Source organism: Thermobia domestica, chromosome 13 (genome assembly GCF_964235325.1).
Source record: "Thermobia domestica chromosome 13, izTheDome1.hap1.1, whole genome shotgun sequence".
Lineage (NCBI taxonomy): Eukaryota > Metazoa > Arthropoda > Insecta > Zygentoma > Lepismatidae > Thermobia > Thermobia domestica.
In genome coordinates this window covers 40045450-40061702 of record NC_137466.1, presented here as the reverse complement: position 1 = coordinate 40061702, position 16253 = coordinate 40045450, and the positions used below count along the sequence as shown (strand labels likewise).

Here is a 16253-nt window from a genome sequence, read left to right as displayed (position 1 = left end):
GTATTATGAAAGTTTTTAAACGCATAAAAAGGATTTGAAATTAGGAATGATCTAGCTTTTAAAGTCTGTAATCTTAAAAGCCTTCATTCTCTTCTCCCTTATTGTGGACCTGAGAATGTTTTCTGCCTAGCAGTCACTCAATTTCGGCCCATTAGCGCTCTGTTTTCAGGTGTAGCGGACAAAACAATTTTTCTGCCTATTGGCTCCTTGCTTTTCAAGTGAAGCGGACAACTTAAAAAATGATCAAATCTTACTTCAACTTAAAAAAGTATTTTTCATTTCAGCTTCTAATAGGTAATATTTGGACCACTACGCTGAATTCAGTTTCCACAATATTTTAAAGTGTAACCCAGTTTGAAAAATATCGAAAAAAAAATGAAGTAATTGGTGATTTGCTGGTTTTATCGAAAGAATTTCAACTATCTTTATTCTTGAAATGTCGTAGAAAAATGAAATGGCCCGATAATTTCTGCTATTATTTATGCTTCTGTTATAACCGTTTTCTGTTTCTTGTGTTTCTTTGTTGCCGGTATGCTCAATGACCGGAATGCAGAACCATCTAGTCTTGAAATAAAATGAACCATCATTTAATAGATTTCTTTCTTTCAGAAAATCGAATGTCAATAGGATGTTTACAAAACTGCAAATATAAAATATATTTCGAACATCGATTCAAATGAAACTCCATAGTAGTTCTGACTAGAGATGCAAGGGCTCGGAAAAAAACCGGTTTTTTGGAAAAAAACTCGGTTTTTTCTGCTTCGCTTTTTTGCTTGGGAAATTTTGGGCTTTTTTCTAAATTCAGCTTTAAATTGATAAATCAGATTTTGTTTCGCTTCTCTATAACACAAAATGTCATTTAATTAGTGGTTGATGCCGATAATAATATAAAACCTCGAAAATGAACCATGAATTTCGAAAATATATTTCAAACAATTTTACTTCTCAACATATTTACATTATGAATTCCAAAGGATTAACCAATGCATATAATAAGATTTTTTAACCTCCTATATACAAAAGTAAGCAGGGTTGGGAAGAACCATGGTTGTTTTTGAAAATGCAAAAAACTCGTTTTTTTTTGGGGGGGGGGAGTTTAAACTAGGCTTTTTTTTTGGCTTAAACCAGGTTTTTTGGGTTTAGATATTTTGCTTTATGTATTTATATTACATATTGACAGAAATAAGTTTCTTTCGCCTTGGTGTTGTTATGCAACAACGGGGTTATGCTGGAAGAGGTCACATAAGCTTAAAGAAGTCCGGTCAGTAAATTTCTTAAATTGGGAAACTCCCGCCCTAACCATCGGGAAAATCCCGTCATTACTCTAAATGTAAAACAAGAACGGAAAAATCCTGTTATTGCTTTGCATGTGAAATTTAAAGGTCAACGTATCATAATCAGTACGCTAAAACTGAGGTATTAAATTACAAATTTAGTATGTAGATATCATTGAAAGTCCAATCCAAGCTAATGTTGGAAGCTACGTAGGCAATCGATAAATTATGCCAATTTCTATCAATATATTTAAGCAACCTTGGCTTCTTTATAAAGCAACAGACATTCATTCAAGTAGAAATATATAATTTGGTTTCATTTCGTATGTTTAGGCTTAACATCCTCATGAAATAACAAGGTTATCACGGAGAAGACTTTCGCTTAGAGGGACACCTCGCTACTTGGTTTACACTTGAAAGATGAGTTGTGGTTCGACCGAGAATTGAACACGGGATCCCTTGATTAAAAGGTGAAAAGTAGATAAACGTAATGCGGATGGTATGATATGTGAAAAAGTCACCATGAAATCAAGAGCGTCATTTCAGATTTTGAATGGGGGAGGGCAAAACCCCTTGATATAAGTAAAATTGTGCGTGTTTCACTGATTTACTACTATTTTATTGATAAAATCTATAGAAATCTCAAACTCAGGGGGGACAATTGCCCCTCCCTGCCCCCTAAATGACGCCCATGCATGAAATTCACACGATTTAAAGCATTTTTCGGTTGTTTTTTTTTGTTTGTTTGTTTAAACAAGTTTTTTAAACAGCCGGTTTAAACCACGGTTTAAACCAGCCGACCCTGCTTCGTATCATTACCGAACTCTCCCCACCCCACCACCACCAAAAAAAAAAAAGAAAAGGACTACGGAATATATTTCAGTTAAGATAAATACAACTGCACAACAAACATGACTGAGTGGAGCTTTTGCGCTTCTATCGGGAAGTTTGGGATTCAACCCAGCATTCGACCATTCTGACAAAGCTTTTCTTAATTCCATCTGTGAAGTAGAAATAGTACGTGTACTGTGAGTTGGCCGACTTCCTTTCTTATTGTTTTTAAGTCGTTATTATTACTAATTACCAGCAGTGACGGTTTTGCGAAGGTAGAGGGGCGGTCTTTCGGACTGAAGCCTGTTCCCCAAAATTACGGAATGTCTAAAACAAAGGAAATATCTATTAGTTATGCCTTTACTCATAAACTTTAAGCTCCCGTCAAATAAAAATTAACGAATAGAAAAACTAAACATTAGTAAGAAAAACCCCTCCCAAAATACTCTTCTAAATCCGCCACTGATTCTCAGTATAAAATGATTTTTGAGCTGCCCTTTGCCTAGCTAATGCGCTTTGTACTATGGTTAAACACATATGTATTTAATATTGCCTGGGTCGCCACCACGCGTTCTGACGTGGAAAAGTGTTCTCAGAAGATTCCGGTAAGTGTCAGGATATTAAGTGTAACCACATCTGTAAAATAATCACATCGCGCGGGACAATGAACACCGCGACTTAACTAATTTCTGTGGATGATGCCATCGTTAATTTCTTACATTAAAATATATATTCAAAGAAAACCAAATGCAATTATAATAGCTTTATTGATAGAGATGCCATCCAAATTTGACCTGTTCCATGTACGAATTACTAGAAACTGTATTTACACATACAGTAGTTATTCATTCAACACATATCGGCAAGAAATCTTATTTGTCTCCATGTAATTTTATAATATCGGTTAACATAGCGTTTCAGAGGTATCTTGTCATTTAGCAGAATGAATAGGTGCTTAGTACTTTCATCATTATTCTTTTTATACATATTATGACAAGGTTAAAACTTCATTTTATAAAAATTATTCGATCATTTAATATAACAATTACTATTCATATTTATTCAACATATATATATCATTTATACTTCATATTAATCATTTTTCTAAGTAACACAACCTTGCCCAAACTTCACATGTTAATTCAAATAAAACAAAATGTTTAGCACCAGTAAATAAAAGAATCTGCTGATAGTAAAGCGGATAAGATGTTTCATGATGAAGGCAGCTATTTTAACATATTCAATATTTATTATATATACCAGGCCGACATGTACATATTTTAGAATCAACCATTACATGGAGAAAATATACAGATGCTCTATTCATTGTAAAAGGTGGTATTCGCACATAAACAGAAGCCGAAGAACACTAAAATTTTGAATTGGAGTTTTACATGTATATATTGACTACTATTTCCACATTTTAAATTTTGGGTGGCATACGGTAAAGACAAGGGCTTAAACCCCTAGAACGAACTCTCTAATACGACATATTCATTGCAGTTAGGGCTATCATCACAATTAATAATCAATTTATAAATATGATATACAAACAATCTATGGATTACGATCTTTAAACTAACTTCTGGATGGTCTTTTATATTACATTTGCTTCAAAATTTGTTCTATTTATCACTTTTATAAATAATTCACATTGGTCCAATTCGATATTCAAAACATTTACAAATCTATCTTTCTTTTTATCCCGATTTAAATCTTAAATCTTTCTTCTTCTTTTTCGGACAATTAAATCTTTTATTAATTAACATTCTAAACAAGGTGCAATTTTGGTGCAGATAAAGAATAACATAACAAATTAAATAACTTAGGAAATTCTAAGAAATTCTAACTTTGGTAAATTAACCAATTATGAAACGCATTACATAAACACAATAACTTATAAACTAATTCTGTGATTAAATAAACTAAGTCACAAGTAACAAATAAAACAGGACTGTTGATGCCAGTAGTGGGGCATAACAGTTTTCCCTCCTGCCGACAAAATTTTTTGTAAATTTTTTTTATACTTCACGTTCATTAATTTTCTCTGATTCCTTTGGACATATCCTGTAAAACGACGATGAACCCGATTACTTCACAACTTTATAACTAGGTAGGGACCAACTCAATGCGAACATCTATATGAAATGTCAAACAAAATCAACTTCTTTATATTTTTATAGTCTTCTCTTCCTGATAGCAATTTTTCTTGTTTTTTTTAAACTATTAAAAGTTATTTAAATTTCACAATTAGATATTATAACAATTTAAATTAAATTTTGAAATAGATTCTTTTTTCAGAATTTTGTTGTTATATTGGAATGTGAGTATGTAGTTGACAATTCATTAAAAATATCAAACAATGGAACAATAATAACAAAAATGGAACAATAATAACAAAGCTACAAGAAAACAAATATGAAACGTCATCTATTTCTCACCGTTTTTTTTTTCGCCTCTTTCTACGCGAAATAAATCTTACTTTGTATATCTTCTGTCTTTCCTTCCTTCTCTGTCGATTTCTTCCAATTATGCCTTTCTTCTCCTTTTGTCCTTTCCTCCTATGATGTTTCCACATCTTATTGTATTGTGCATTCTTTACTTTACTTTTACGACTTTTCCACTGTTTTCTTCCTTCTGGATCTTTTCTTGTTTTCGTCTTGTTTGCACCGATCAAAATTGTCATAAATTTCAATTTTCTTCTCTTCCAATACATTAACTTGCTCTTTCGGTTTCCTCGTTCCTTTCGTTTACTCTTTACATATCTAACACCAAAATCTATTCTTTTGCCTTTTCTCCGCTTCGAATTTCTGAGATTAATGTCTACTATTGTCTTCATTTTTCTTTTTCTGTTTCTGCTTTTTCTTCCCCTTATTTTCTTTTTTCTTTTTCTGCAGCTTCTATCTTTGCACATTATCATATTTCTTTTTCCCATCTCTCGTATTTGGATCTCTTCTTTAGGTTTATTTATCTTCTTAAGAGATCTTTCATTTAGCCAATTCAAAGTTTTCGTACTCTTATCTGACAAAATTTCATCTTGTATTCTTCCATCCAACTTATCTATGTCGTAGACTCCAATGGTTGTCTCTACAGGAGCGTTCTTCATACTATCTTCTTTTCTCTTGGGTATTTCTGTAATCTCCTTTTTCATATCTTCAACTGCAGCATTTAAATCATTCTTTATTTCTTCCCTTAATTCCTTTCTGAAATTTTCTAGTCGATTAGTGAAAGTATTTATGCCATTCAAAATCTCCGACTTACATTCCGAAAGTTGTCGCATTATCATTAATAACATTTGATGGTTCTTTACTTCAATTGGTATATTCGTGGTTTCTTCAGAATTATGGGTTTCCACAAATTTCTTTAAAGTATATACGTCCTTGTCTTTTCTCTGATCCGGACTTTTTGGTCTCAGCAGTGACTGTTCTTTACAAATCGTACTTCCTTCTTTCTTTTCATCCTTTTCTTCATGGTTCTTTGTTTCTTCAGTTTGTTCTTCCTCATCACTTTCATTACTTTCGTTGTCATCCAATTCAGTTATGGCTTCAATATTTTCACCTTCATGTTGTTTGGACGCTTTCGAGGAACACTTATCACATGTCCATTTAGCCTCATCATCACCCATATTTTCACACTGTTCCTCGTCAAGATTCAGGGACCGGTAATGGAAAACATTTTTACATTCATCGCAAATAATAGTCTTATCGCGAGAGTTCACTTTCCTTTTACCACATTTCTTCATGACAACTATTAGCTCATTGCAACATTTAAAAAGTTCCTTTTCTTTATTTTCCATTTCTTTCACAGTTTCTAGAGACTTCAGCACCTCTCTTTTCACCGTAGCACACCATTATATATTTCACTACATTCATTCATCCACAGAATAACTGATATTTGGTGCGATTACATCTCACTATCTCTAACATTAAAATCCTGGCTTGGTTACGCCAAATTTGAGCTGCCCTTTGCCTAGCTAATGCGCTTTGTACTATGGTTAAACACATATGTATTTAATATTGCCTGGGTCGCCACCACGCGTTCTGACGTGGAAAAGTGTTCTCAGAAGATTCCGGTAAGTGTCAGGATATTAAGTGTAACCACATCTGTAAAATAATCACATCGCGCGGGACAATGAACACCGCGACTTAACTAATTTCTGTGGATGATGCCATCGTTAATTTCTTACATTAAAATATATATTCAAAGAAAACCAAATGCAATTATAATAGCTTTATTGATAGAGATGCCATCCAAATTTGACCTGTTCCATGTACGAATTACTAGAAACTGTATTTACACATACAGTAGTTATTCATTCAACACATATCGGCAAGAAATCTTATTTGTCTCCATGTAATTTTATAATATCGGTTAACATAGCGTTTCAGAGGTATCTTGTCATTTAGCAGAATGAATAGGTGCTTAGTACTTTCATCATTATTCTTTTTATACATATTATGACAAGGTTAAAACTTCATTTTATAAAAATTATTCGATCATTTAATATAACAATTACTATTCATATTTATTCAACATATATATATCATTTATACTTCATATTAATCATTTTTCTAAGTAACACAACCTTGCCCAAACTTCACATGTTAATTCAAATAAAACAAAATGTTTAGCACCAGTAAATAAAAGAATCTGCTGATAGTAAAGCGGATAAGATGTTTCATGATGAAGGCAGCTATTTTAACATATTCAATATTTATTATATATACCAGGCCGACATGTACATATTTTAGAATCAACCATTACATGGAGAAAATATACAGATGCTCTATTCATTGTAAAAGGTGGTATTCGCACATAAACAGAAGCCGAAGAACACTAAAATTTTGAATTGGAGTTTTACATGTATATATTGACTACTATTTCCACATTTTAAATTTTGGGTGGCATACGGTAAAGACAAGGGCTTAAACCCCTAGAACGAACTCTCTAATACGACATATTCATTGCAGTTAGGGCTATCATCACAATTAATAATCAATTTATAAATATGATATACAAACAATCTATGGATTACGATCTTTAAACTAACTTCTGGATGGTCTTTTATATTACATTTGCTTCAAAATTTGTTCTATTTATCACTTTTATAAATAATTCACATTGGTCCAATTCGATATTCAAAACATTTACAAATCTATCTTTCTTTTTATCCCGATTTAAATCTTAAATCTTTCTTCTTCTTTTTCGGACAATTAAATCTTTTATTAATTAACATTCTAAACAAGGTGCAATTTTGGTGCAGATAAAGAATAACATAACAAATTAAATAACTTAGGAAATTCTAAGAAATTCTAACTTTGGTAAATTAACCAATTATGAAACGCATTACATAAACACAATAACTTATAAACTAATTCTGTGATTAAATAAACTGTCACAAGTAACAAATAAAACAGGACTGTTGATGCCAGTAGTGGGGCATAACATTTTCAAGGTTGTATTCGAAAGATTATTGCTAAATATATGAACGAAACGAAATATTATGCCTGTACTCATAAGCTTCAAGCTCCTCCCAAATAAAATTAGGACATTTTAGAAAACAAAACAATCAGAGAAACCCCTCCCAAAGTACTTTTCTCAATCCGCTACTGATTATTTGTATAAAGTAGTATTCAAGATTGTATCCGGAAAATTATTGCTAAATCGTTGCACAGCTACAGTATAGATAACAGAAATGTGGAAGTACGGTTTGACGGATATATTGAAAAACGTACGGTTTGACGGATATATAGAGAAACATAAGTTTAACTTTTGCGCTAGAAGCTAGAGTACTAAGCTCTTAGAAATGAAACACGAATGACAAACTATAATGATCTAGAGAATTAAAAAATGTCGATAACTCAAAAGTTAAATAGCCTCTAAAATTGCCCTCAAATACTATTCATTATGTTAGCTTTAATTCGTAAAACATGTGCTTCATCCATCTTGATGGTGAATTTCAGAGCGAAATATGGCATTTAAGTCATGGAATTCTTATCTAACTATAGAATATACTATAAGAAAGCTATTTAGATAGAAAAATCATGAAAATGAAAAAAGCCAAAATTTCCAAAATTCTCGTTTTTTTCCCAAAAAAGCCGGCTTTTTATGTGAAAAAAACCATCGATTCAAAAAAGCCGGCTTTTTTTGCATCTCTAGTTCTGACACAGACCCGTATCCAGGGGGTCTATGGGAGCCGGGGTACCCCTAAATTTTTGCTGCCCCCCTAAAATTTTCACGGTAAGCTTGCAAATGAACTATAATATGGTTGGATCGCGCCCTCCTAATTTCAGTCGGGCCCCCTCTACATTTTTGGGCTGGCTACCATCCTGGTCTGAAGTATAGTCTTTGGTACATTTTTAGAAAGCGACGTGTATGAAATGATTGGGCAATTCTATTGAACATTTTGAAAGCTTCTAACGACAGAGCACTTTGTTTAGATCGATTTGAATGAAATATTTGTCTAACAACCAGTACTGTTTGGTACGTATGTGGTTATTTGTACAGGAAACTGCATTTACGTAATTTCTGAAATTTTACCGAAGAATTTTGAGCAATAGTCTATTAGAATTTCTTCAATTATCAAATGTTACATAAACTTCAAGATTTTCTCCAATGTCATCATATTGTTCATTTCAGTCAAATCTTCGTATTAATCGTTAAGTTCTAATACTATTGTTAGAATATATTTGTAAATGAATTTTTCTTCTCACTCACAGCATTTCGTCAGATTTCGTGGTTATGAAATAATAAGCACGTAACAATTTAAAGAATGGAGTGTCAATTTCGAATATCGTAGGTTTACCATGAAATCACACAGCTTCAGAATAATGATTTAGAACTTCAAATGACTTTCCAATATTGTTACCCACGCCAGCAACATGAAGAAGAAGAAGAGGAGGAGGAGGAGGAGGAAGAAGAATTCATCTTTTTAAATACAAATAAACACACTAATAAATCTGCATTCTTTTTATTTTATACGAACATTAACGTTGCTTTGGTTACTTCTAATTACATGGTCTCTTAATTTTAATAATCGTTCCAAACAGAATAAATGTTACATTTAATTAATGCATTTATCATACAGTGTGTCCATAAAGTCTGGGTACATAGGGAATTTTAATAATTTGTTTTTGTTTTTCGAGATTGAATGATGGCTCTGTCTAACGAAGAACGAGCCAAGTTAGCACTCATAAGTCCACGAGAAGGATATTCGTATCACAAAATTGCGGAAGAATTTAACCTTTGAGACCCTCATCATCAACCTATTTGTTTTACTACCGTCGGGAAATTAACCACCAAGTTTAGCGAAATAAGCAGCATGTTGGCCAAACCTCGTTCCGGACGACTAAAGACTTCAGACGAAACGAAAGAGGCTGTCTTGGCTAAGGATTACGGAAGCCCAAAGAAATCACTTCGTTGGACATCCACGGAGTTGGGTGTTCCAATGTCAGCCATCCACAAAATCCTGACAGAGGAGGAGGAAGTTTCATGTGTACAAGTTAAAGATATTGCATAACTTAAAAGAAGATGACTCCAATAGATGCATGCAGATATGTGAATGGTTTGCAGATAAATTGGATGAAAATATCAATTTTAACAATAAGAGATTTTGGGCGGCGAGGTTTTGTCCCGCGAGGTTTTGGGCGGCGAGGTTTTGGTCCGGCGAGGTTTTGGTCCGGCGAGATTTTGTCCCGCGAGGTTTTGGCCGGCGAGATTTTGGGCGGCGATGTTTCGGCCGCGAGATTTTGTCCGTATCCCGTCTACGCATATCCCTCTTTCACAACTACCTCCAAGTTTGTACATCAAATAGAAATTCACAACTTTTTACATCTACTCACATCCTCCCATCGACGAGTTCGAGACCAGAAAATTTAAAACATCCTTGTTTAGCAAACTTTAATTACTGGAAGGTTTCTCATCGTGATGCAACTGGAATATCGATTTTGTTTTACAACAATTATCCGTCTTCTATCCTATGGACAAAATACTGTGTTCTCCGTTATGTCCTTTCGTTCCTTCCAGGAGAGTAAACCCATGTTTTCGGTTTCGGTTTATTGTTTAAATGCTTTTTAAGACTTGAATACCAGATGCAGAACGAAAATAAGATACTTTTCTTGCAAATGTGTTTCTACAATATTGAATATTGAATAGTTGTATTCTTTGCTTTTAATATGGTACTAAAAACTTATTTTTTATTTGAAGATAATCTTGGCATACATTCAATTTGATTTCAAATGCTTAAAGCAAAAGTTTCATATTTCTTTGCCTGTGATCAAACTATGAATCTAAATTAATAATTTCATACCTTTGGTTTTCAGTGTAAATAGAGGTGTGTGTTTCGGCATATTTGTTCCGAAAGTTTAAATGCTCCTATTAAATTCGACAAGGTTAAATTTGGTATATCATATTTTCATTCAAGACTTTTTTAATATTACTCAGTATAAATTAAGAAAATGTGAGTCAGTTCTACCTATATTAGTCAAAAGTTGATGATATATTGAAAACATTAACTTTGACATTAGTTGGTAAGATCAGCAGCAGAGATGGAGTGGATCAGTGGGTCTTGCGTCAACAGGACGTAACTCATAGAGACCCACCATCCACCATGACCCAATCTGACACATCGACAACACTCTGCTCAATGCATTCTAGGCATCATCTTCTGAACACTGACCTACGCTTTACTACGCTTTACTTTCAAGGCCTCCATTTTTATTCCTATTTCATTTGATTCTATTTACTTACCTCAGATGAGTATATCTAAGTGAAAAAAGAACTTCAGGCATTTTTTGATATTGATATTTGTAATTGTAATAATTGCAATAGGACTTACTACTTGACTTACGAGATACAGTCGAATTTTACGTTTTTTGCGCTGTCCTACATTACCTTGATTCGGGACTTGCAAATTTCATCCTACTTTCAACTGAAATGTGTCTAGAATTCAACAAGGAAATAATTATATATGATAATTAAATTGAAATTACTTGTAATATGGCCCACGACAAACACTTTACCATTTTATATCGTAAAGGTTAGATCCATCGGTATTGTAATAGAGTAATGCTTGAGCGATTGGCCGTAGAAGTTCCAACTCCAATTAGTGGTCATTTCAGAGTGACAACTTATTACAAGTGTAAACTCTGTAGTCAGTTGAAAGGAGGACGTGGATCATGAGTCAGAGTTCATGACGATGGATTTTGGTGGCTGGGGGTCAAAGTGGGCCATGCTGGGTGTAGGGTCAGAGTGAGTCACGGTAGGTAGTGGGTCAGTGAGTCATGAATCAAGGTTCCATTGACCCATGCCATCTCTGATCAGTAGTAAGTGTGCAGTAGGTGTAGATGGCAATTTGTTATGTCCTTTAATTGTGAAGCAATCAATATTCTATTCAATATTTGTAGCAATACTTTTCACCTAACTTCCTACATGGGTTTTGCTGTTAAAGTTTAACTATGATTACAATATTAAGCTATCTTGATATCTCATTGAATATAAAGAGGATGGTTTAATATAAATCCACAAAATTCTTGTATACATCCTTTTCAACTCCTTTCTTCATCCCATAAAAATCTCGATGAATTATTTCTTCTTTCTTTCAGCCTTGCATTACGCTTTTTTTTTCAAGATTCAATCTACCTAACATCAATCTCTGCACATATCTGTAAGTTTCTATGTTTGCAAAATTAGGTAAAGGAAGGTGGTATATAAAAGCGATATTGATGATTAGTAACAATGGTTTTTATTCCTTAATTTTTGATAGAATCTAGTTCTATTTTTTCAATCGAGTTTTCAACTTACATATAAAACTTTTAACAAAGTGGATAATTGGGACAAGATGCAGGATTGACTCCAGCTGGATATCTAGCAGCGGCAGGAATTAAGTTGCTAGCAGCAAGTGCAGTTGAACCTAAAGCTCCTGCCCAAGGTCCAGCAGCTGCTATTGCTCGAACGCCTGCTGGAACAGTGTCTGCTGGTGGAGAAGGATATCTTCTGTAGTTGATAGCTTCTGGTGGGGTTGGTCCACAGAAGGGGTAGTTAGGGCATTCGTGTCCAGAAACTCCAGCTGGAATAGTTGCTCGGGTTGGAGTAGCAGTTCCTAGAACACCTCCGGCAGTCCCTAAGGCACTTGCAGCTGCAATACCGGACGCATATCTTCCTCCGTAGTTGAGTGCTTGTGGAGGAGTTGGTCCACAGAATGGATAGTTAGGACATTGTTGTGTTGACACTCCAGGAGGAATTCTTGCTGGTTGAGGTCCTGCAGGATTGATGCTGCTTATAGCTGGACCATAGTAAATGTTCTGCCCAAGTATTCCAGCCAAAGCTTGTTGCGGGGAGAGACCTCCCAATGCTGGAACTGGTGGACTAGCAGGATCACAGTAAGGGTAATTGGGGCATGTGAGAGGAGACACTCCATCAGGTAATGATCCAGCTGGGCGACCAGCATAGGATGCCGAAAATATAATGCTTAAAATTACCTGTAAGAGTAAAGAGAATGAAGTATTAGTTTTATTAAAATATAAAGTTATTTATCTAGAACGGCTGTTTCCGACCTCGTTGCCCTTCTGGACCAGACCAAAATAGGCCAAGAATGGGAAATGGATGCCAGATTAAAAAAGATTTAAATCTATGATATAGATCAATTAATGATTTTTTGATAATTGCGTCTTTTGTCAGCCGTGAGGCTGTATAGGGCAAATCCTATACAGTGGCAAGTGTAATAATTACTCGTACATTAAGCTACTACTTACCGTATTTGGGGCTATATTGTAGTGAGTTAGACGGTCTCCGACTGGGAATTCAATCGGGTATATCATGCAGCAAAACCACGTTCACTAGGTATTAGACGGCGAAGAACTACTCTAGCTACTAGATACGATCCAGAGCAAACGAAAGGGTGCAAACTGTACGTATTTACTTCCTATTTGATTCTTTTTAGCCTGCGTACTAACTGCACTGCCTTTCGTGACGTCAGTGAAGGAAAGCAGTGCCTGGTTTGGTTCCAGGAAAGATAAGTAACCATTTGTACAGATGATGTTGGCCCTGCTACGTCCATCCGACTTTGTGAGGACAACTGGTAGCTACTTCAAAGGAAGATGTAGTGAACTTTAGTGTGCAAAGGAAGCATTAACGGCGTGGGGAACCGATGTGCTGACCCGACATCACTCTAAAGACATGAGTGCCATAAGCCAGTTGTTAGGTCCTTGCCCCTTACAGCTATAGCGTCCGGAGTTTAACTTAGTTAATTTGAAAGCTTTGTAACATGAAAGAACATTTAACTTCTTATTTTAGGGCATAAACATAAAGCATAACAGAAATACTGAATATGGATAAAAATGTACTGAACATGTACGTATTTATTATTAGTATAGTTTAGCCTGAGTGTTTTACCGAAACCAGGTTCAAGCCCATTTACCTATCGTAAGTAGGCAAGACCAAGTAAAATAGTAGAGTAAATGTAAGAATGCCAATTTATTTTCCTGTTGTTGTAAAGGATGCTTGGAAAACTGAATTTTACGAAACTGGTGCTTTAAAAAAATGGAAATTAGGATTAGGAATATTATGGAAACGAGATCTGAATAATCATCACTTAATTATTCAAGTATTCATTTCACATATCAATTAATGTTAATCCAGTATAAGTCACTCCGAATTCTTACAGTGTCAAGAAGTTGTATCCTTATAGAATTAACTTACTGTAGTAATGTTAGATAGTGTAGTATTGATTTTTAAAACAAAAATGCAGCAGATTCTTCTTTGGGATTATGTTTCTGCCTGTTAAGTATAATTAATACGAACAAGGAGATTATTGAAGATAAGCATGATAAAGGGACATCAAATAATAATATAGAATGTGGCACTTAATAATATGGTGTTATAATTTTGCGTCCCTTTTCAATCATTTTATTTGTTGAAGTTTTAACGTCCATTTTCATCAGTGATGCTAAATAAAACGTGAAATTCAAATCCAATAATGGGCTTAAGAATGCTCTTTGACTGGAGATTTACCCTGGGATCAAGTGCACTGAGAGAGAACAAGCTGATTCTTAATCTAGAAAGTTCGCCAAGCGAAATTTAACGGGATTATGTACCACACTCAATATTTTTACGCATTGATTGTTGCTTAGGTATAGCCAATCTGTACAGAAGCAAATATTTAGACAAAAATAATGTGTGTCCCCCGTCAGTACGTCTAGGATGCAGAAAATCCTAGTTATGTACTTTTATAAACATTACCTGGTTCTGTATTTACACAGTTGTGGTTCTGTGCGCAGTTCTGTATTTATGGACAGTACAGAGAATATGCACACCGCTGATTGGATAGTTCTCCTGCCGTAGCACGAACAGCGCCAGGAAAGCCGCTTTTAGACTGAATCTACGGATTTCTCCTCTAAATGCGCTCGACGCGGGTCACGTGGCTCAGTCGTATAGCGTTCACTTCTGGTGCATGTGGTCCCTGGTTCGATCCCAACTATCACCAAGTGAACTTTGTGCTAGACAAATACCATGTGCGTTCGCTTTTTGGGGTTCTCCCGTTTCCACCCACTTTCTTCTTTCCACCATTTCATTCATTTCTCATCATCATCGTGTTCTTTAACCTATCCAGCACAACCGTAGGACAAATAACTTAAAGATTTCATTTCATTTCATTTTCTTTCCGTGTGCATGAAAGGCGCCCGCACTAGCCATTAGACACAGGGGAAAGGGCCTTTTCATGTTGTTTTTATTATTATTCATTATATTGCTTTATTGTTAGTCATATATTACAAACAATCATGTTTTTGTAACTCAACCAAAGCTGTGTATTACTTTAAATAGAATTCTTGGTTCCGTACGATAGTTGATTTAATATTTCAAACTTAACATATACAGAATTGACCTTAGTTAATTTATTACTTCACATTTAAAATATCAACTTGACCTCAGTCGATTTCATAAGTGACACTTTAGAAAACAGCATTGATCCAGTCAATTTAATGATTTGCATTTGAAATTAACAGTATAGACCTAAGCGAATTTAATAATTCACACTTAGAAAGGCGTGGTCAGCCTTGGTCAATTTCATGATTCGCACTTAAAATTGATAGTATTAATCTTATTCAACTTAATCATTCTCTTATTTAAAATGTTCAGCATTGACTTTAGTCAATTTAATATTTAAGCCTTAAAATCGGCAACATTGAGTGTAGTCAGTTTAATATTTCACTCTTAAAATCTGTAGCGTTTACCAATTTAATAATTCACACTTAGAAAGGCTTGATCACCCTTAGTCAATTTCATGATTCGCACTTAAAATTGATAGTATTAATCTTATTCAACTTAATCATTCTCTTATTTAAAATGTTCAGCACTGACTTTAGTCAATTTAATATTTAAGCCTTAAAATCGGCAACATTGAGTGTAGTCAGTTTAATATTTCACTCTTAAAATCTGTAGCGTTTACCAATTTAATAATTCACACTTAGAAAGGCTTGATCACCCTTAGTCAATTTCATGATTCGCACTTAAAATTGATAGTATTAATCTTATTCAACTTAATCATTCTCTTATTTAAAATGTTCAGCACTGACTTTAGTCAATTTAATATTTAAGCCTTAAAATCGGCAACATTGAGTGTAGTCAGTTTAATATTTCACTCTTAAAATCTGTAGCGTTTACCAATTTAATAATTCACACTTAGAAAGGCTTGATCACCCTTAGTCAATTTCATGATTCGCACTTTAAATCGGTAATATTGACCTTATTTAACTTAATAATTTACCCTTTTAAATCGACAGCATTGATCTTAGTCAATTTAGTATTTCAATCTTAAAATCAGCAGCATTGCTTTTAGTCAATTTAACATTTCACTCTTAAAATTTTTGGCGTTCACCCTGGTCAATGTAATAATTCACACTTACAAAGGCATCGTCAGTCTTAGTCAATTTCATGATTCGTACTTAAAATTGGCAGCATTGAACTTATTCAACTTTATAATTCAAGATTTAAAGTTGGCACTATTCACCTTAGTTAATTTAGTAGTTAAGCCTTAAAATCGGCAGCATTGCTTTTAGTCAATTTGATATTTCACTCTTAAAATCGGCAGCATTGAACTTGGTCAATTTAGTAATTCACACTCAGAAAGGGATGGTCAGCCTTAGTCAATTT

At 34.2% G+C, this 16253-nt stretch overlaps 1 protein-coding gene across 1 annotated transcript; it reads right to left on the bottom strand.

Annotated features, from left to right (window-relative positions):
* Nucleotides 1-11917: 11917 nt before the first annotated feature.
* On the bottom strand, nucleotides 11918-16036 carry LOC145667567 (uncharacterized). The gene is made up of 2 exons (XM_081735039.1): nucleotides 16007-16036; nucleotides 11918-12583 (listed from the first exon to the last, which is right to left on the bottom strand). Exons 1-2 carry the CDS (start codon nucleotides 16034-16036, stop codon nucleotides 11918-11920), a joined length of 696 nt encoding a protein of 231 aa, XP_081591165.1.
* Nucleotides 16037-16253: the final 217 nt, after the last annotated feature.

What these genes read in the sequence shown, in the direction of transcription:
- LOC145667567 (XM_081735039.1), bottom strand. Translation starts at nt 16,036, where the DNA reads ATGAAATTGACTAAGACTGACGATGCCTTT. An exon ending in CTAAGACTGACGATGCCTTT is followed by an intron (nt 12,584 to 16,006) that starts GTAAGTGTGAAT and finishes TTACTCTTACAG; the next exon opens with GTAATTTTAAGCATTATATT.